Source organism: Loxodonta africana, chromosome 15 (assembly GCF_030014295.1).
Source record: "Loxodonta africana isolate mLoxAfr1 chromosome 15, mLoxAfr1.hap2, whole genome shotgun sequence".
NCBI lineage: Eukaryota > Metazoa > Chordata > Mammalia > Proboscidea > Elephantidae > Loxodonta > Loxodonta africana.
The window spans coordinates 7,935,028-7,958,015 of NC_087356.1; the positions used below are offsets into that span (position 1 = coordinate 7,935,028).

The following is a 22,988-nucleotide window of genomic DNA, read 5'->3' on the forward strand; positions in this document are numbered from 1 at the left end:
TCACGCCTGATGTCCATGTACACTGAGTCAGACTCTGAAGCTAGCTCAGCTCTCTCCAGAGAGGCCCTCAGAGGTTGAGCACATGGAATAGGCTCCAAGAATCCACATTCCTCTTCCTATAAAGTCTAACTGTTAAGAGCTTGGACAATTTTAACAGGTTGCGATTACAATCACAATTTTTAACAGTCCAGATTTAGTTCAGCTATTAATAAAAATAACCAAGTCTCACACTCTTACTTTAATGAAAACCAGTATGTCTCAGAGTGATTCTTTTCCTACCTCCATGAGATAATGCCTACCCGTGGTGCTTATTAAAATACAGTGATTTCCCAGCTCCACTGAATCAGGCTTTGGGCGTGAGGCCAGGCATCTGAATTTTAACCAGCTCCCTTGGTGGAACTACCATTCATAACCTTCTTATGACTCGAGAAAGCAACAGGTCGGGTTTAATAAGGCAGCATCTTCACTCTTTAGGATTTCAATTACACAAAAGTTCACTCTTACAGAAGTCAACATGAAATCCAGGTCCCAGGTGATCAGCATTTTATTAATGTGTTCCTTTACTCTTACTTAGTAGAGAAATCCTTGAGGTTTCTTCCCTTCTTCCACATATCGTGTTCTGTTATTCCATCACCACTTCCCTCCCTAGCCTGTATTTGGTAGCTTTTCCCCACTTGGAAAATTTGAGCCTCACTGGCCCAAATGAGAAGATGAGACTTTTAGGCAAATCTTTAACACCTTCCCCTTTGGCAAAGCCTTGCTTCAATCTTAACCTTCCAATGTGCCTGATCTGACTTCTGGACCTCATGCAGGCATCACTGCACAGCTGACCTGGACACCTCACGGCAAAGCACATCCGCCTGCATAAAGTGATACCACCAGACCTATCATTATGTGCTAGCTCTGACTCACACACCTGGAATTCTGTTACATCAGGCTGTTCCAGTCCACTCTACTCGCTTTTTAATTTATCACTCCTGTCACCACCATAGCCCGGTTTCTTTAGTAACATTATGAAAATAGCCACTAAGGCTAAGGCTGCTCCCAGACTAGGTGGGCCACAAGGGCTGACCTCCTGGACAACTCCTGAGAGGAGTGGGGCGATGATGCGGCCCACCGCCGTCACAGACTGTCCCACACCTATGAGTGTGCCGCTGGCCTGCGCCCCGCCCACCGTCAGTTGGAGGTCCGTGACACAAGTCCTGCCGACAGCAGTGGAGAAGGACAGGAGGGTGGAGGAGAAGACGACCACCCGCATGGTGTGGGCTGTGGAGTAGAGCAGCAGCAGTGTGAAGGTGAGGAGGCTGGAGTGCAGCAGGATCCTGTGAGAGTTGTACTTGTAGAGCCTCATGATGGGGCCCAGGGCCAAGCCAGCCAGGGCCCCCAGGGTGCTGCTGTAACTTATGAGGTAGCCTGTTGTCTTCGGCCGCACCCCAAAGCGCTCCTCGAGCGCCAAGACAAAATTACTATAGTACAGCATGACTGCCACAGCCATCAGCAAGCGCACTAAAAATATGTCCCACATCTCAGAAAATATCAGGCTCTTCGTGTCCCGCAATGCCGACATGACTTCCGTCCAGGGAAGCCGAGCCGTCTTCTCACTTGCGGTGGCCCCATGGGTCGTGGTTGCATTCTGCACTTTATATCCCGTCTTTCCGGCAAATGTGTTGTTCTTACCCAACTGCAGGCCATTCTTTGTAGTGCTGGATTTTACTTCACTCCATGGAAATAGCCAAACCAGTCCTGTAAAATGGCATGATATCAGTTAAATTAAGTTGAATGTGTCGCAATCGACTCGACGGCACCTAACAACAAGAAGTCTGCTGGGAGGAGCTCCTGGGAACTCTTGCTTATAAAAAGGAACTCATACCATGCCTCCTCAGGCGCTATGTAGTCATTTGTGTTAGATTACTGATCTGTATTTACCCAGTATTTCTGAATGCAGCTTTTCCCCATTCCCACAGCTCTTTCTACTCCATTTTGACGTTGACATTCTGGCAAAGAACCTGCCAGTCAGTCAGCTTAAAAAAATCTGAATTTACAAAATATTCACGCTTTTCTCGCCCAGCTCAGTAGTCTTTGATAATCTCTTATATCCAATTATTTCATATCTAAATTCTTATGATTTACATTTCATTTCTTTCCTTCATTAACTTTCTAATTTTCTGCCTATCCATCTATCCAGTATTTATGGAGAGCTTTCTAAGTGCTAAATTCTATGGGAAATACCAGGAATACACTAACAACAAACAAGACCAAACCAAACCCATTGCTGTGGAGTCAATTCCAACTCCAGCTACTCTATATGACAGACGAAAACTACCCCATAGGGTTTTCAAGGAGCAGCTGGTGGATTCGAACTGCCGACCTTTTGGTTAGCAGCCTGAGCTCTTAAACACTGCACCACCAAGGCTCCACAAGGCCTATCAAATCCCTGCCTTCAAAGAACTTACTCAAAGGTGGCACAAACAGGTAATTACAGTGTAAGAGCTGTGTTGGAGGAAGTACAGGGACAGCCAGCCTTGGCTTGGGGGTGGATAGGGACAGCTTGACAGCAGTGATCATCAGAAATAATTTGCTAGTCGGGGCCGCCATGTGCTTTAGCAGGCCACAAGGTGCAAAACCTCAGAAGCCGCCATTCTCATCTATCCTCACACACGGCCTCAAGCAGCAGCGCCGAGCCCCACCCAGATGATCCTCCCCCGGCTCTGCTATGACCACTGTATCTTGTCTTTATCCTGTGCCATCCAACTGGAATGATCTCTTGCCAATTTATGCCCGAAAAGTGTCTTAAAACTAAATTCAAATTTGCCATTCTAGGACGTATCTCCCAGGCTAATCCGGACCCGTTTTTCTGTAGGAGCCGAACTTGGACGAGTGGCTGTGCAGTGACGCTTCATGGTTTTTTCAGTGATTTCACCCGCACATGTGGTTTCTCTAGACACAGTGTAAATACTTCGGCCCGGAGGTCACTTTATGACAGGAAACTAACCACGTGAGAAAGCAGATCTGGATTTTTCGTCTATATCTTTAAAACGGCTCCTGGAAGTTTCACAGAATCTTGATAAAAATATGAAAGAATTTCACATTTTCATGGGGCATTATTAAGATAATAGTAAAAATGATAAGAATGATGATAGCAGGTGGCATCTACTGCTTAACGCATAACCCTTACAGTTCTCACATCAACTGAGTTTTGTTACTCCCCATTTTACAGATGAAGAAACTGAATAATCTGTCCAAGGCCACATACTAAAAGCAGCAAAGCAGGATTCTGAACCCAAGCTCGTTGGACTCCAGAGTTTGACCTCTTAACCATGAGAACAGAAGTCACGGTGGGAAGGCTTTATGAGGCAAAATGGCAGGTCAGGGCAAGGATGTGCGATGCTGTGGGGAGGCTGAGAGACGGCGTACGGGAAAAGCTATTGTCACCAGGGAGAAAAACACGGCAAAACTGGAATGGGAAAACAGCAATGCATGGTGCTTGTAGCTCTGTGACTTCCACGAGATCCCGTCTACTGTCTAGGCCGTGTCTAGTCTCGGGCTATTCTCCACTCCTTCTCTGCCAGTGAAAGCCTGGTCTGTTGAGGGAGCAGTGCTGTTCAACAGAGCTTTCCGCAATTACAGAAACGTGCTTTAACTGCACAGTCTAATGTGGAAGCCACTAGACACGTGTACAGGCGTCCCTGGCGGCACAAATAGATAAGCTCCAGGCTACTAACAGAAGGGCTGGCAGTTCGAACCCACTCTGAATAAAAGCCTAGTGATCTGCTTCGGAAAGGTGACAGCTGTGAAAACCCTATGGTGGACAGTTCTACTCTGAACCCGTGGGATCCCCATGAGTTAGAACTGATGGCAACTTGGGGGAAAAACAAAAAAAGCCGCATGTGGCTATTGGGCGCTTGAAATGAGGTTAGTGCAGCTGAGGAACTGAGTTTCTGGCTACTTAAATTTGAATGGAAACTAAATGAAATTGAATAAAATTAAAATCATAGTTTCTCTGTTGCATTAGCCACATCTCAAGTGCTCAAAGCCACATGTGGTTAGTGGCTCTGGTACTGGTTAGCACAGGCCTAAACCATTCAGCTGATTTCATTCCCCTTGGCTAGTGACTGAAAAATGAGTAGCAAGCAGAAGTCGGAGCCCTGGTGGTGCAGTGTTTAAGAGCTCGGATGCTAACCAAAGGGTTGGGAGTTTGAATCCACCACAAGCAACTCGGAAACCCTATGGGGCAGCTCTACTCTGTCCTATAGGGTCACTGTGAGTGGGAACTGACTCAATGGCATGTAACAACAACCATAAAAAGGTCTGCTGGGAGTTGCTCCTGGGAACTCTTGCTTATGAACAGGGACATACTCAACTGGACAACTCCCTCTTGTTCATCTGCCTTACCTTTGTGTTTTCTTTTCGCTGCCTGGAATGGACCTGCTGCCTGGAGCAGGAGCATCTTGCATTTGTGAACTAACAAGCACAGGATGAACACTAATTCACTAAGAATGTCAGAGTAGAAAACAGCAAGAACCTGCATCTGCGATGGCACTGCCAAGAGTGGCATCAGCCCGGGACTGTCCTGCAGATTTACGTATGAAAAGTAAATCCCTAGGAGGTTCAGCCACTGTAGCTGGGAATGCTGCAGCTGAACGTGTTCCCAGCTGATTCAGACCCATGAACAAGCTTAGGTCAAGGCAAAACACTGAACAGCAACATCACCGGAGAATGAGAAGTAGAACGTCATGACCATTTTCTCTGTTCACATGCTGCCTTTTGAATTCGAATGGTAGCACATTCTTTGTACCTTCCTTTATATATGAAGGAAACCCTGGTGGCATTAGTGGTTAAGCGTTACGGCTGCTAACCAAAAGGCCGGCAGTTCAAATCCACCAGGTGCTCCTTGGAAACTCTATGGGGCAGCTCTACTCTGTCCTGTAGGGTCGCTATGAATCGGAATCACCTCGATGACAACAGGTTTGGTTTTTGGTGGTTATACATGGAGATGCTTGGCCACACAAACTGGACACGTGCTTGAAGTCACTGTATCCTGATTTACACTGAGCCATGGTGGGCTCTCCTTACAGGTCTCACCTCCTAGCTGAGGTTACAGGTTAAGTTTCTGGCAGAAAAATCATAAAGTACTCCTATGAGGTTTGGGATCAAATTCACTGTCTTGGTTTCCTAATGCTGCCATAACAAAAGACCACGAGTGGTGACTTTACAGAAGAGAAATTTATTTTCTCCCAGTCTGGAGGCTGAAAGTCCAAAGCAGGGTCTCAGTCATATGGATTCCTTCTGTGAGCCTCTCTCCTTGTTTCTGGGGCTGCCTCAGCCTGGACATTCCTTTGCTACCTCACAGAGACAGCTGCCTCTGTCTTCACAGCTCTCCCTGTGTGTGTGGAACTCTCCTTATCTGTTTCCCTTTCTATAAAACACCGTTCAGAAGGGATCAGGTTCCGGACCCACCCCACCCACTCCAGCTTGACCTCATTAACATAACCAATGACAATCCTATATCCGAACAGGGTCACCTTCACAGGTACGGTGGCTAGGGCTCCAACATCTTCTTGGCGGACACAATTCAATCCATAACACTTGTGAACTTTGCTTTCTGAGTCTAAAATCTTCTAACCCAATACGGAATTCATCGCTCAATATGGAACCCCGAACGTAAAGATTCAAAAAGTTGCAGTTGTTAGCCCCCATTTTATAGATGAGGAAAAGTGAGGCATAATTCGCCCAAGGCTACACACTAAAAAGGAAAACTCAACAGCATGAATTATCCTACTGTGTATTAAATTGCTCACCAAGGACCTGCCATTTTCTAGTTCTAGGCTAGAGGACCACAGGAGGATACAACATGTTTCAAACCATGGGAGCGCAGAGTCCAGTATTTACTCTTTTATTCATCGATTATTGTTGAACACCTGCTATATGTCTACCACTGTTCTGGGAAGGGAGAAATCAGTGAGTAAGAGAGATAAAAGCCTCGCCTTTGTGAAGTTTTCTTCCTAATTGCATGCGTGTTGAGGAGAGAAGGTGGGTAAAAAAGGGCAGATATAAACTCAACAAATGAATTAATATTATTTCAGAAGTGCTATGAAGAAAACTGAGCTATTTTAGACAGACTGGTTAGAGAAAGCCTCTCTCAGAAGAAAATATTTGAAGCTTGAATGCTGAGAAGAAGTGATAGCCAGTAAAGACACGCAGGAAGAATATTCCAGGTGAGGAAAGAGCCAGTGCGATGCCCTGTAGTGGGAACGGGCCTGGCACGTGTGAGCTCAGGAGTGATGCCAGTGTGGCTGGAGCACAGGGCGGGGGAGGGAGAGGGCAGAGCTGGGGGGACAGGCTGTGAGCTGCACATGGGTTACAGGCTAAAGTGTGATGGGGGAAGCCAGCCATCCTCTGCAGCAGCGGACGATGTGGTCTGACTTTCACTTCTGAAAGATGAGCCTGTCTACCGAGAAAAACGAATGGTAAGAGGCTGAGGGAAAAGTGAGAACACTGAGCAGTGCAAGTGCACAAACAAACTTCTCAGAGTCAAATGTCAACTTACCAGCATTCAGAAGGAAGACAGAAAAACAGATGACGGCTGTTACATGAAACCCGCCGTCTAGTTCAGTAAGATATCCACCGACCATGGGGCCCAAGATGAAGCCCATGCCTGATGCGGTATTAAACCGTCCGATTACCAGCGGCCGCTCCTTCTCTGCAACCAGATCAGAAAGCAGAGCCCTTGAGATGGAGAGTGTGTGTTTGAAAATACCTGTAAGGGAACAATAAACATGTTCTGTAACTTCTCCCAGGTCAACAGTGTCTCACTTTTGATACTGCACTTAACTGTAATCCCTGATGAAATTCTGATCTCTGTTTTCTTTCAGCCTCTAAGGCCTGCAGATGCTGCTTCACCGTAACTAGATTCTTGGTCCCTTTGATTCTGTAGCATCCATTCCTACTCAGTCATCTTATCTCTGGTGACCAAGCTCCCAGACCTTCAGCCTGTAGCCTCCCTCCGTGGCTTCCCAGCATCTCCAGTGGTCTGTGGCATCTAAACTGCAATTCACGTATACGGTGCCTCCTGGATTCAGACTTACTATAATACCTCACTCTTCATTCACTCACAGATTCAACATTTACTGCATGTACACTTCACGTCTAGTATTGATCTTGGCCTTGGGGATAAAGCAAGGACTGGAGATCAAAGGAGCCCTGGTGGTGCAGTGGTTAACAGCTCAGCTGCTAACCAAAAGGTCAGCAATTGGAATTTACCAGCTGCTTCTCGGAAAGCCTATAGTTCTACTCTTCCTATAGGGTTGCTATGAGTCAGAAATGACCTGACAGCAAGGGTTTAGTTTGGTTTTGGAAACCAAAAAAGAAAACAACAAAAGGGACAGACAAATATCCCAGCCCTGCTGGAGCCTGCATTTCAGCTGCGGGAGAAAGGATCAGGTGGAATAGCAAATCTGTTTCTAAATATATTAGAAGCTGACAAGAGATCCAGAAAAAAACTGGGCAGCAAAGGACATGGTAAAAAGACAACCCGGTCATCTAAGCCACATCTAAGTTTCTACTAGCAACAGCCTTGTAAACGTGTTAACAAATCGAAAGTTCTGACGTGACTTTTGAAAGCAGGTTAAAGCGTGTGCTATGACCTTATAGTTCTTGCGTTTCTACTGACGTACAGGACTTGTGTGCCTAGCCACCCATGTGCTGATGGCGCACACTCGTTGACATACGGAGGGATTCTCATAACACACGTTGTCCACTAATTTGTTCAAGACAGAGTAGGAACTCAATAAACGCTGCTGGCAGCTCTACCAGAATCAGCGACTGGGACGCGACACGATGATTTTCGATCACCTGTCTGCAGGAAGTGTCACTCTGTACACTGGTATGCACGTGTGTGCTTCAACACCTTAGATCTGGGTTCCAGTCCTAGTCTTGCCTTAAAATGAGAGTGAGTGTTTGCCTCAGAACTAGCCTCTTTGGGAAGCAACCACATAAACCCTACTTGCAGTTAGGCAGACTGACTATCTCTAGGCCTGTTTCCTTAAATGCGAGAGAGGGCTGGGCAAGACGGTGATTCTTAAGAGGTTTTACAGGAATTCTATAAGGATTGTTTTTGAAATTCTGTCATTGGCGGGCTCATCGTACACACCTGAGGGAAAAGGGCTATGGTAATGGCATCCTCTGGGCAACCCAGACTAACCTTCCCTGCCCCCAGGCTAATCTTTACTCCTTCCAGACTAGCCTTCTCTTGCCCTTGGACTACCATTTCCTTGCCCTCGGACTAGCCTTCTCTTCTCTTGACTTTTAGAGGTTGGGGTAGTGGATAAAGACGGCAGGGACAAACCAGGTGTCTAACTCCAACACTAGAACCACAGTCAAACTTGATGCCAGTGGCTCACTTTTGGGGTGTGGGGACCTGAATCCACAACTGACTTTGTGCAAAAGGACCCTGGTGAAGTGCCCCAGGGGTCCCTCATGTTTGTGGACCACCAAACACTATGAAGGCTGACATGGGCCAGGGAGAAATTTTGTGTATCGCTCTGTTTGCAAAAATTACGGTACTTATATAACAGACCTATCCCTGCTCATACCAGGTTCATTTCATATTAAATACAAATAATTTTAGTCCTTGCCATTCATCTCTGCCCATTTCGGAACAAACCTAGTTTCTGCTTTTTCATCTCCCTCATAATTCCGTTGAATTATGGACAATACTTAATCACCAAACAGTGGAGTGTATTACATATGTAGAAAGACACACTGCCAACCAAACCAAGGACATAAAATAAATTTGACACCAGACACACACAGAACAGATATAAATTCGATTTTTTTTGTGTGTGGTGTTAGTGATTGTTGAGATTATTGGTTATAACTAAAGCAAAGACCTTCATAAAGCATTTTCTTTAGTCAACGAGATGGTACAATATGAACATTGAGGGGTGAACTCAACAGATTTTCAGAGTAAGTATATAAGTCAGACTAAGCTGATCACCTTGTATGTTAAAGTGACTCCATCTGTGCTTTATTCATTTGCAGAGTCAGTTAAAGATGAACTTAGTTAAAGAGGACCTTAGATAGACAAGACCTTAGTTAAATACCAGCAGCTCAACTGGATCTGCTCAGAGACACAGTCCTGTAGACCTGTTGAATAGGGTAGCAAAGTCTGTCAGTGCTCTAACAGGTAAGATGAGAAAAACAAACTCCAGGGCCCTAATCACCTAGAAAAACAAGGAGAATAAAGAGCTTCCACAGTAACTATCCAACTGCCAACACCACCCAACATTCACAGACTACCCGGGCTCAGAGTCAGATCCAGGTCACAACAAGGTTTGAGGGCTGGCCTGCCAGGGCAGAGGATGCTGTTTTCAAAGTATGTGCAAGTTAAAGGCTTTTTTCAAAAACATCAGAAAAACTCAAGAGGAGTCAAGGAACAGAAAACTAACCTGCGAGGCACCGTGAGGAATTCTAGCACCTCCTTAAGCAACGGCCGCCTTCATAAAACGCTGAAGGAGAGCCATAGCCCTAAATCTAATTTTGAAGCCATGAGGCCCAATTACAAAATGATAAGCTCGCTAAGGGGGAGGCAGTCACCACAGTGTTGGCCAATGGCATTTAACAAATCCTTACTGACTGGCTGAATGTAGGGAGATCAAGGAGATGGGTCCTGACGCAGCAGAAAGGGGTTGCACGCTGAGACCCTGAGGGGCTACGGAGCTCTGGACAAGGTGATAGAGCACCTGGCAGATCTAAGTCCTCAGTAAACAATAGCTGCTACTGTTACAGTTATTATAACTGCTGTGAAATATGCTCTAATCAAGGAGGCAATACCAAGCAGGACAGGCTCTGTAAGCGCTGGCATGGGGGGGTAGCTGCCACTGAGTCAGCTCTGACGCAATCTATGTACAACAGAATGAAACATTGCCCGTTTCTGCGTTATCCTCATAATTGCTAACGTGCTGGGGCCCATGGTTGTGGCTAGGGTGCCAATCCATCTCACTCAGGGTCTCCCATGCCTTCACCAAACGTGATGTCCTCCTCCAGCGATTCATTCCTCCTGATGATATTTCTAAAGTAAGCGAGTCAGACAATGTTCTGATGTGATTCATAAGGTTTTCACTGGCTAATTTTTGGAAGTAGGTCACCAGGCCTTTCTTCGTAGTCTGTCTTAGCCTGGAAACTCTGCCGAAATATGTCCATCATGGGTGATTTTGCTGGCATTTCAGATGCTGGTGGCGTAACTTCCAGCATTATAGCAACATGCAAGGCACCAGAGTATGGCAAACTGACAGATGAGTAGCGGTCTACAAATATTAAAATCTGCTGCCACCAAGTCGATTCTGACCCATAGAAACCCTATCGGATGGAGAACTGCCCCATAAGGTTTCCAAGTAGTGGCTGATGCCTGGTGGATTTGAAACGTTGACCTTTTGGTTAGCAGCTGAGCTCTTAACCACTATACCACCAGCGTTCCCTATAAGCACTACCCATGCCTAAAGACCATCTTATACACGTGCGCATGCGCAAACACACACATACATATATATTCACATATACTGTTATGGATGAATTGTGTTCCCAAAAAATACATGTTGTAAATCCTAACCTCTATGCCTGTGGTTATAATCCCATTTGTGAATGAGCTTTCTGTTATTTAATGAGGCAGGATTACAGTAGGGTGTGTCCTCAGTCAATCTCTTACAACAAATAAAAGGGGCAAGAGGAGATGGAGGAAGAAAGATGACAAGAAACATGAAAATTGACGAGGAGCTGAGAGAGAGAGAAAGCCTTCCCCTGGAGCCAGTGCCCTGAATTCGGACTTCTATACTTCTGGACTGTGAGAGAATAAATTTCTGTTTGTTAAAGTCACCCACTTGTGATATTTCTGTTATAGCAGCACTAGATAACTAAGACACTTAACCACATATATTTATACACAAATACACATATACACACACATCTTAACAATTTTTGAATGAACACACACAAACCACACACAGGGGCAAAAACTCACCCACAGGGACTCTGGCCAGGGCAAACAGGAACACACTGGTGGATGCTCCCAGGATGAGATAGCCCAGGGCACTGAAGAGAATGCACGTGAGCAAGGAAGAGCGTTTTCCGACCACGTCACTCCAGCAGCCCTGGAAGAAGCAGGGAAAAGAGCTCTGAGCCACTGCGAAATAACCACCACCTCGCAGATGCACCTAAAACCTGATCCAGTGCGAAACATCAGCGGGTTTGGCTGACGGGCCTCAGTGCCTGGATCTGCTTTGCCATTTGCCAGAAGAACTTATTTTCTCCAGTATCCCCATGAGGGAAGATACAACATAGTTTTCATCGGTCAAACAAAGTATCTACGATGACCTGGTAGCTAAAAATGGTTGGAAAGACGCTAAAATGAATTTATAAACCCTCGTTTTTGTCTTCAGTCTAGTATTTTATTGGACTAAACCTCTCAGTAACTATGTCCATTATTTACCAATTTAGAAAATACTGAAAAACAGAAAGACTATAAAAATATCCCATAGGCCCCTAACCTATATATATTTTTAACAAAATGGTCACACTGTATTCTATTTTAAAACTTGCTTTCTCACTTAACGAGCTCTTGAGCATCACTCCATGTCATTAAAAAGTTGCCTTTGTTATCATTTTTAATCACCTCATATTCTAATATATAACCCAGTGCCGTCGAGTCGATATAGAGGCACCAATATTTATTTAAAAATCCTTTTGGTTAGATTTTTGGGCTCTTTTCAATTTATCAAAAATATAACTAAGGTTACAAAAGGCATCCTCATTGCAAAATCTTGGCAAACATCCTTGAAATTTTCCTCAGGTTACCTTCCTAGAACTGGAATTGCTAGGTTAAAGGGCGTGCACATTTTAAGGCTACTGACTGCGTGTTGTTGCTGTGTGCCCTCCAGGCAATTTTGACTCAAGGCAACCCTACAGGACAGAGTAGAATTGCCCCATAGGGTTTCCAAGGTTGTAACCTTTACTGAAGGAGCCCTGGTGGCACAATGGTTAAGCAGCTTGGCTGCTAACTGAAAGATCGGGGGTTTGAACCCACCAGTCGCTCCGTGGCAGAATGATATGGCAGTCTGCTTCCATAAAGATTAAAAGATTACAGCCTTGGAAATTCTATGGGGCAGTTCAACTCTGTCCTATAGGGTCGCTAGAGTTGGAATCCAGCTCTACAGTGATGCGTTTGGTCAGTCCTTACTGAAGCAGACCATGAGGTGTTTTCCCCTGGAGAGGCGCTGGTGGGTTCAAACCGCCAGCCTTCTGGTTAGCAGCCGTGGGCTCATCCACTGCACTGCCAGGGCTCCTTAGCTGACGTGTACTGACCAATTACACTCCAGAAAGATCTACAATCCCGCCAACGGTAATTAGGTGTCTCCATTTCCCTATATTCTAGCCAACACCATGTATCATCAATTAAAAAAATCTACAATTTTGTCAAGGACCGTCTTTTTATGATGTTAATTTGTTTTTTTTTTTCCCTTCTTTCTGATTTTTTAAATTTTTTTCATTTGTGTACTGCCCATTTGCATTTTCTTTTCAGAGAATCAAGCCATGCAATGTGTCTGCCAGTTATACTTTCCACATCTGGGCACCTCAGAGTCCTGCCAAGCAGGGCTGCCTCCTGAACCATTCTTTATGTTTAGCAACAACACAGGTGGCCCAAGCTAGAGCCTGTCCAGCAGGAAACAACATGCGTGGTGCTGGCTAGCTGCACCCACCAGAGCGTCCGTGTATGTGAGTTTGAATGTGATACCCATGGAGAGTTACAGGGAGCAGAAGAGAAGCACATGGGGGAAGGAACCAAGCAGAAGCCGGTGTGGATGAAAGAGCGTCCGTGTATGTGAGTTTGAATGCGATACCCATGGATAGTTACAGGGAGCAGAAGAGAGACACATGGGGGAAGGAACCAAGCAGAAGCCAGTGTGGACAGAGAAAGGCAGTGGTGTGCTGTGTGGAGTCCTATCATGGCCTACGATGGGTCACGTGTGCCTCATGGGATAAACGGAAGCAAGATGAGCAGAACTCTGGAGCCACCACTGTAGTTCCTGACTCAATGTTCATTCTTCTTTATTTACATACTCTCAGTACCCCATAGCAACACGTCTGCCTCAAAACGAGTCTCCCTTGCAGGTTGAAAGTTCTGGCCTATAAAGATGCAACCAGAAGTTACTGGGTACAGCTTCTGAGAGTTTTTAAAGCTGGGGGAGGGTGGTGGCAAGCAGCCTTTCACTCTTCATCCTTCCCTTCTTCCTGCTTAGAACAGGCACACAATGCTGGAGGATGAAGAGCTACTGAGGACAGGTGATCAAAGTGACAGCAGGAGCCTAGGTCTCTGGGGGCACCACTGACACCTGGTGTCTTAGTTATCCACTGCTGCTATAACAGAAATACCACCAGTAGATGGCTTTAACACACATAGATTTATTCTCTCAGTACAGGAGGCTGGAAGTCTGAATTCAGGGCCAGCTCCAGGGGAAGGCTTTCTTTGTCAGCTCAGCGGAAGGTCTTTATCATCAATCTTCTCCTGGTCTAGGAGCTTCTCAGCACAGGGACCCTGGGTCCAAAGAATGCACTCCCCTCCTAGTTCTTCATTCGTGGTGGCATGAGGTCTCTGCCTCTCTGCTCGATTCTCTCTTTTATATTGGAAAAGAAATAGACTCGATATATAACCTAATCTTGTAGATTGAGTCCTGCCTCGTTAACGTAACTGCCTCTAGTCCTGCCTCATTAACATCACAGAGGCAGGATTTACAACATTTGGGAAAATCACATCAGGTGGCACAATGGTGGACAATCACTCAACACTGGGAATCATGGCCTAGTTTTGTTGACACACATTTTCGGGGGACCCACTTCAATCCATAACACTTGCCCAGCTTGGGCGCCAGCCTGCTTGACTCTCTCTTCACGCTTTGCCAGGTGTCTGGGTACACACAGTAGGGCACAGCCTGACGGACATGCCCACCTCATTCAGAGCATCTCTACACTGACCCACTTTACACTGAGACTGAGTGATGTTTTGTTAGGATAAAATTAACTGCCTTAAATGAAAACTGTGAGGCACTATAATGGTAACGGAGCATTGCCTGGGAGGGGTTGGGAAGAGGACCCCCTAGCTCCTGAGTGACATGCTGACCTCCATTAGGCATGGCTGAGAGGTGGTCAAGACTGCTTCCCTCATTCCTCAACAAGGCTGGAATAACCTACTTCTACTCTCTCCAGTTGCCTACAGAATCTGAACCTGCCTCTTCTCTGTCAAAAGCCAGCTATACCTGTCCAGACTGTTTACCCATTTTTATTAGTGTGTTTCTTTTTCCTAAGGATCTAAGAAATCTCTTTACATAAGGATATGTTGTTGTTGTTGTTGGTAGGTGCTGTCGAGTCAGTTCCCACTTAGAGCGATCCTATGTACAACAGAACGAAACACTGTCCAGCACCATTCTCACAATCACTGCTATGTTTGAACTCACTGTGCAAGCCACTGTGTCAATTCATCTTGGCAAGCATCTTCATCCTTTTCAATGACCCTCTGTCTTAACAAACATCATGTCCTTCCCTGGGGATTGGTCCTTCCTGACAAGATATCCAAAGTACATGAGATGAAATCTTGCCATCCTTGCTTCCAAGGAGCATTCTGGCTGTACTTATTCCAAGATCCACGACAGACTTGTTTGTTCTTCTGGCAGTCCATGGTATAGTCAATATTCTTTGCTAACACCATAATTCAAATGCATCAGTTCTTCTTCAGTCTGATATAAACCGTCATAAATTTCCTTTACAAAACATTTCGAGGGTAAGTCCTCTAAAAGAGTGTGATTCTTTTACAAATGCCACCAACTTTTGCCCCCAACTTTCATTTCAATGGATTGTAGAAAGTTCTCACACCCATTCTATCTGGGTAAAGGGTCGCTGGCCTCCTTGTGTTCATGTTGTTGTTGTTGTCAGGTGCAGTGAAGTTGGTTCCAGCTCAAAGCCACCCTATCTACAATAGAACAAAACACTGCCCAGTCCTGTGCCATCCCCACAATCACCGCTATGCTTGAGAACCCACCGTTGTAGCCACTGTGTCAATCCATTTCCTTGAGGATCTTCCTCTTTTTTGCTGACCCTCTACTTTACCAAGCATGATGCCCTTCTCTAGAGACTGATCCCTCCTCATAACATGTCCAAAGTATGCTTGCTTCTAAGGAGCCTTCTGGTCGTACTTCTTCCAAGACAGATTTGTTTATCCTTTGGCAGTCCATGGTATATTCAATATTCTTCTCCAACACCATAATTCAAAGGTGTCAATTCTTCTTCGGTCTTTCTTATTCATCGTCCAGCTTTCACATGCATGTGAGGCAACCGAAAACACCTTGGCTTGGGTCAGGTGCACCCTAGTCTTCAAGGTGACATCTTTTCAACACTTTAAAGAGGTCTTTTGCAGCAGATATGCCTAATGCAATGCGCCATTTGATTTCCTGGCTACTGCTTCTATGGGTGTTCAAAGGGCAGTGATGTAGTCTAGTAGTTATGCTCGGGATCAGGGTGCCTGGGCTCAGCTCTGAACTCTGTTATTCCCTACATCATAGCCTCGGACATATTAAATTCTCTATGCCTCAGTTTCTCTAGCTGTAAAATAGGTGCCTCAGAGGTTATTTCCCCTCCATCAACACTATGTGCTTTCGTAAGATGAATCACAAAAGATTCACAACCACCCTCTGAAGCTGGTTATGAGGACTGAAAGGAATAAAGTGCTTAGACTGGGCCCTGACACATAGTAAGTACTTAAGAAATACTGATTATTTGTATTATGATCATGTATTATAAAAATATTAGTCAAATCTGATATGACACATTGTTTCCTCATAAATTGCATTCTTAAATGTTTTTATAAAACTCAAAATATGTACTCATAAAAATATTGATTAAAAAAGGAATTTTAATTAGGTACTTTTCTATTTGAAGGTTTTCTAAAGGGAGGCTTTCATTAAATTATACCTATGAAATATGTGTTTCATAAGCATAACATAATACAACAAAGGATCCATTTGAAAGAGAAGGTAGGCCATATTTAGCAATAATAATTTGCACTAATAAAATGCTAACAACGTGCCAGGTGTTCTGGTAAGTGCTATGACAAAAACAAACTCTAGTCTCTACTGTCAAGGAGGTCAGAGTCCAGCAGGAATGCATTGTGACTTAACTGGTCTAAAATATACACTTTATATAACACACACACACACACAAACACAAGTAATATATATATATAATTACATACACACATTAGGTAGCAAATTTCCAAGTAAAGAAGATAAAGCATTTACTACGGATGTAATTCAAATTCTTAAAAGAAAATGAAATATTACAATTAATACCGCAAGAAAGTGTTACTCTCCTATATAATCTCATACTCTAGTTACCTATTTCCTTGTTAACTTGTTAGATCGTCAAGGCAGTGGCAAATGACTTTTAGAAAAAAATAGCATGGGCTTAGAGTCTAGAAACCTGTTATTAGGTGATTTGGTCAAGATATTTAAATTCTGTCAAGTCTTAATTTCTTCTGATATAAAATAGAAATACCAAATTACTTTCCTGGTTATTGTCAAGGTTAAATGAGAGTACTGTTACTATGGTTATTGCACAAATTTAATATATGCAGAATTTTTTTCAAAAGATAAACTAGTGAGTTTACTTATATGGGAGTCTCTGGCTGGTGTAAACAGTTAGTGCGCTTAGCTGCTAACCGACAAGTTGGAGGTTCGAGTCCACCACAAGGTATCTTGGAAGAAATCCTTAACAATTCACTTCTGGAAAATCAGCCACTGAAAACCCTACGGAGCACAGTTCTGCTCTGATACACACGAAGTCACACACGAAGTCAGAATCAACTCAAAAAATTTTCTTTTTTCTTTAATTTACTTTTTAAGAATTCATTATGGAATCTCTTTGGAGAGCTCTCCAGTTAATATCTATTTAAACTGAACTTCTTTTTAAAATATATTTTACAAGCAGCTCTTGAGAGACACAGGTTTGATACGGCTTGTTCACTAAATGTGTGACTGACAGTGCCGCTGTCTGGTCCTAGGTCACTACTGATCAATCAGAATGACTGAACTGCCTGAACAAGTAGACACCATGATCTTCCAAGTCTGCAGGTCAGAGTGGCCAGGGTGCATGAGAGGAAGTAAAGGTATAAACCACTCACAGATTCTGAATTTCAGACAAGTGAGAGGTTTGAAGCCGCGAAGTGCCAGGATCAGCTCTGGGTCTTTGTACTGCATATTGCCTATACATAACCAACTGCTCCAAATAACTTCAACGTTGAAGTTTTTTAATTAATAAAATGTACTACTCAAAATGAACAACTAGTACCCTAGAAATCTGAATGGATTTGATTATTTTCCATTAATTGAAACAAACAATAAAAACTGCAGTAATGTTGTTCAGATTCTTTTAGTAAACGTTAGCAGGGAATCACAGGGAGAGCAGGTTGCAACTTAAAAAGTGGGCTGTACTCCCAAATCTACCACTAACTCAGTGTGTTCGACTCAGATCACACCATCTAACCCCTTTAGGCCCAAGTCTGCACAGGTCAAGTAAGGAGGGTAAGTAATCAAAGGATCCTTCTTGATCAGGCAATACTATAAATTCGACTTTTTAGTCTATGTTTTAATAAACCTCAAGCACCCAACTGGCTAATGGCCCTCAGAGGTATACAACTATGCCTTCAAGATGTGGTGCTGGATGGAAGATGACTTACCACTAGTGTGCTAGAAAAGAGTTGCAAAATGCCATAGGTGGAGCCTGTAAAAACATTAATAACGTAAAATTAGCTACATCCATCATAAAAAAAAAAAAAAAAAAACCCACTGCTGTCAAGCTGATTCTGACTCATGGCGACACGTGAGGACAGAGTGGACCTGCCCCACTGGGTCTCTGAGGAGCAGCTGGTGGATTTGAACTGCAGGCCTTCTGGTTAGAAGCCGAGCTCTTAACCACTGTGCCACCAGGGCTCCAGGTCCATCACAGGGACGGACTAATATGGCAACAATTACATAGAAATTAACAGGGAAACAATTCATTTTTTAAAAATGGGAATCATCCGAATCTTTTTTGTCTGTTTTAAGTTGGAACAGTATAAATATTACAACATAATAGAAGGTACTCAAAAGAAAATACAGGGCCATGAGATGAAAAAATAAATCAAGGGCTGATCTTAGGGACACTGACAATCTTTCTTTCACTACGTAAGAATTGCGTAGCTCTGATTCTAGGGTAAGAACTATGTAGATCGGATTTACAGGAGTGAATGGAAAGTAGACTAGAAACCTGAAAAATTTCTATTGGATCTTATTGAAATCCTAGAAAAATTCTATTGAGTCTTCAAATTTTAACACCTCATGTCTCTAACATTTCATAGTGTATAAAATGCCTTTGTTTTATAAAGAACTTACAAGGTGTTACAGAGTCTTTTACCTCCATTATATCACGTTTAACATGTCCTCTCTGCTACTCATAAAAATCTTTATGCAGTATAATGCCAAATACCCTTCTTGAGGGAAGAAAAATCATGCCATGAACCAGGATTTAACAAACATGAGATACAAAAGTACCCCCAAAACATTATTCAACTTGTAAAAAAGGCAAGGGCTGTTGAGCTTATACTTCTCTTCAAATTAATTTCTCATTAATTAGCATATTCCCTGTGTTAGCATGTTTTACGCAAGTCCTGCTATCTCCTGCCTCTTACATAAATCAGTGACTTCTGGATGGAATTTTTACGCTACATAGGTGGAGAAGCCTACAGCCTTCTAAGACGTGTTAGTGGTGGTGCTGGAAACTTCCAGCCAATTTGCCAAGGCTCATCCAATTTCTTTCCTCAAGATATGATTTCTGTACATTGTTTCTCTGGTCATCCACATCAGAGTACAGGTTCCCATAGGCAGGAGTCCATACCCGCCCTTTAACATGCACAACAAGCTCCTTGGAGGAGCTCAGTAAATACCTGCTGTGTGAGCGGTGGTATGGACCTCAGGGATAACGCTCAAATCTTTCCAGCTCCCTAAACTTAGGTAATCTACAAAAAGATGAATTACTTTGTGCCAGGGTGGTATTTTAAAATATTATAAAAATTCATTTTACTCCATTTCCCATTTCCCTTAAGCTAATATTTAGTTGTAAGACTGGTATGTTTTCAGCGACTTGGTTCAGGGAATTTAAAATACAGTGCTCGGAAAAGAAGCAGTATTAACCCCTCACCTACTATTCCAGCAACTGTTGGGCTTGCTCCAAGAGACTTGACATGAAGGCTTAATAAGGGAACAACCATGCTTACGCCAAATAAATCCTAAAAGAAAACAAAACATTTATTCAGTCAAATTAGGAACTAAAGTTTGGATGTTTTTAAACTGTCCATCCTAAAACTGTAAACTGACTTTAAAAATAAAACCAATGTCTAGAATTTTGAACAAACGAGAAATCATCGTGGTCCACATTACACCATGTTGTTGTTTGGTGCCGCTGAGTAGGTTCCAACTCACAGTGACCCTATAGGACAGAGTAGAACTGCCCCAGTGGGTTTCTAATGAGCGGCTGATCAATTTGAAGTGCCGACCTTTTGGTCAGCAGCTGAACTCTTAACCACTACGCCACCAGGGCTTCCATATTATGCTACGTAAACCAAAAAACCAAACCCACTGCCATCAAGTCGATTCTGACTCATAGTGACCCCACAGGGTTTCCAAAGCTGTAAATCTCTATGGAAGCACACCATTGTGATCAGGTAAAATTACTAAGAAATCCAAATACCTTGTGTTATAACAACATCTGTCAATTGGAACTGCCTGGATTACCTTGATCTAGAATTCATTTTAACTTTAGCTTCTTTGTCATTGACCCTTAACATGCAACAAGTATGTGCTACGGTTTTTCAAATTAAAACAAAACGTACCACAGTTAATGAGAGTACTTATTGATGAAATAACACTTCTCTTAAAACCCATTGCCGTCCAGTCATTTCCAACTCATAGTGACCCTAAAAGAGAGAGTAGAACTGCCCCATAGGGTTTCCAAGGAGCAGCTGGTGGATTTGAACTCCTGACCTTTTGGTTAGCAGCCAAACTCTTAACCACTATGCTAACAGGGCTCTCTTAGTAACATCAATTTCTTCCTGAACTCAAGGAAGGCAACAAAGTTTTCACAACCTGTAGCTTATGGCTTTAAAAGATAACACCTGAAAGAAAGTCTCAGTAAAGCCAGTAGGACAGAGAGGCCTGGCACTGATGGAAGGCCAATGTTGTGCAGGTAAGTCACAGAAGGTGCGTGGGCTTTGGATCAGACAATTCTCCATTCCAGCTCCATTACTTACCAAGTGTGTGTTCTTGGAAAGGTATTTAATGTTACCAAGCTTCGGTACTGCCATCTATAAAAACTGGCAATAGTAATAACTGCCTAGTAGAAATACAATGAACACTAAACGACATAAAGTTGAAAAAGATCTGACACACAAGAGAAGCTCAAATGTATTTTCTCTTTCCTTCAGCTCTGGGATAAGTACCAATCCTTTTAGCTAGTATTCTGAGTTAACAGGAAGATTAATCATTTTTTCTTTAAGTTTTTTTCTCATTTCTACTTCACCTGGTTACCTGCTACAAATGATTTAGAGGAAGAAGATACGCTTCCACACATACACATTTTTCATTATATTCAACTTGAATTTCTTCTATAATTCTGCTTACATTGAAGGAAAGAGCATGCAACAAAAATACCTTCTTTGGACCCAGAGTTAGTCTTTTTCTCTCCCGTTTCCTAGAAGCTGTGCATTTACCTAATTACAGAAACATGAGCTTCCAAGTAAACTTTTAGGTGGACTTTTTCCATAGTTACATCTTTAGATAGCCATATATCTAATACCCAGCAATCTTAATGCACTCACAAATTTACATTACTATAGTTTATCTGCACAATTTTAAGATTACTTAGAATTCATTTTGAGTCTAAGCTCATTTCCACTGGGCTTTACTGTCTGCCCCATCAGCCTTGATATTTATATTATTTAAGAGACTCAAAACTTATCAGCCACTTATTGAGTCTTCTGGATCTTTCAGAAAAAATCCAACTGTCCAACAAGAGGTAGGCTTGTTCCTTCAAAATTTCCAGTACCACGAGTCACTTAATATTCAAATAGTTAATATAAATAAAGGATAGGAAAGAAATATTTAAGTAGATAAGCTGAGATCTGTTGAAGATAAATATAAAAACACAGACACATAAACAGTAACTGGTTATTATTCTTATTTAAGCGCTTTGTGAACCTAAAAAATAATGTATTTTTTCCTAGGACACTAGCTGCTGACTCCTTCCTGTCAGGAAGTTCTATTGTAAAATTGTCTTTTCCTTTTTTTCTTCTGAATGCATAGTTCTCCAAAATTACTATCAGGAAGTGCACTTTGAACTTTGCAACAGGCAATGTGCTTGTAGTTTACAGCCAGGTCAGAGAGAGTCCACTTAAACCTTAAATCTAGCATTTGAATCTCTCAAAGAAAACTGACGGATAAATTCAAATGTTTCAGAACTTTTTTCAGGGTTGTCATCGTGTGCCATCGAGTCAATTCTGACTCATACTGACCCTACATGACAAAGCAGACCTGCCCCACAGGGTTTCCTACAGGAACCCAAATATTTTTTTGATTAGTAGTCTAACATTAAAAAGTACTAGCTGATGTAGAGACTACACGTGAGCAAACTGAACACTGATCTCACCAGTTATCTGGACGCAAGACACTGAGATCACAGATCTTAGCACCAAAACAGGTGTAAAGCCTCATCTCTGTCTTCCTTCCAAATCAAATTAAAATCAAGAAGTAGAGATAAGAGTTAAAAACACCAGAACATTTTGGCAAATGATTTCTTTAATCTTGTTCCCCTCCTCCCTCAGAAAATCATTTTCCGAAGTCTTAGGGGTCTTTACGTCTCTCAATATATAAAAAATAAGAAGTTCTGTATAACATACCTTATGTTACTTAACAAAGCCCCTAAGATCCTTGAAGGATACCCAAAGCTGCGTTTATTTCAAACGCCTATAACATCTTCCAAGTCTCTTGACTTTCGGAAAATCTTACATTTTTCCCTAAAGAAATCAGATACCTAATTATTGAATAAATCATTAAAATTACTAAAATCTCTACATCAAACAAAAACCCCCAAACCCACTGCCGACTGCTCGATTCCAGTTGATAGTGACTCTCTAAGAGAGTAGAACTGTCCCCATGGGGTTGCCAAGGCTGTAAATCTTTATGGCAGAGTGGTTCCCGGGTCAGAACGCCGGACCTTTCGGTTGGCAGCCAAGCGCTTTAACCACTGCGCCACCAGGGCTCCTCGAAACCTTACACAAGGCTCGCTTACGAAACTCGCTTTTCCAAACTCGCCCAGGCGCCCCTGCTCTCCGCCCTCCAGGCGCTGCACCAGCCAGCAGCACCGAGCACCTGGGGTCACGCCCGGGGCGAGGTTAGGTCAAAGGGTGGCACCCGAGGCGGTGCTGGGGCTTCTCCTTGGGCACGGAGGAGCCGGCGCCGGGACCCGCCCGAGTGAAAGCGCCCGGGGGAGTGAAGCCGCGGCCAGCAGGGTCACCGGGCCAAAGGTGAGGGGCAGGGCGGCACCAGGCCACGGAGGTCACAGGTTCCCAGGCCAGGCTGAGCACCACTGTCGCCCCGGAGCTTAGAAAAAGATCGCGGCGTGGCTTCCCAGCCAGCACCGGCGCGCCCGGAGCCCCCGTCCCCGCACTCACCAAGAAGCCCACCAGGTAGAGGCAGAGCAAGAAGCGGCGGGTTCCGAAGGCGCCAGGGCCGGCAGCCCTCGCTTCGGCCTCCGTCCCCCGCTCCTGCCGCGGCCCCGGGGTCGCCGAGGCCAGCTCCCGGAACGCGCCCCAGCCTGGGCGACCCCCGAGCTCCATGCAGGCCCGGGGAGGGGGCGCGACG

General features: G+C 43.8%; 1 protein-coding gene across 3 annotated transcripts; it reads right to left on the reverse strand.

Moving 5' to 3' along the window:
• Window positions 1-223: 223 nt before the first annotated feature.
• MFSD9 (major facilitator superfamily domain containing 9) lies at window positions 224-22,947 on the reverse strand. Of its 3 annotated transcripts, none has more exons than XM_023552615.2 (6): window positions 22,799-22,947; window positions 19,273-19,360; window positions 17,774-17,817; window positions 11,015-11,144; window positions 6,548-6,700; window positions 224-1,743 (listed from the first exon to the last, which is right to left on the reverse strand). In XM_023552615.2, exons 2-6 carry the CDS (start codon window positions 19,340-19,342, stop codon window positions 953-955), a joined length of 1,188 nt encoding a protein of 395 aa, XP_023408383.1. In that variant the 5' UTR covers window positions 19,343-19,360; window positions 22,799-22,947; the 3' UTR covers window positions 224-952. The 3 variants fall into 3 exon arrangements, with proteins under 3 accessions (XP_023408383.1, XP_003413778.2, XP_023408384.1); XM_003413730.4 differs by having other exon boundaries at window positions 6,548-6,757; window positions 22,799-22,940; XM_023552616.2 differs by lacking the exon at window positions 22,799-22,947 and adding an exon at window positions 22,025-22,558 and having other exon boundaries at window positions 6,548-6,757.
• Window positions 22,948-22,988: the final 41 nt, after the last annotated feature.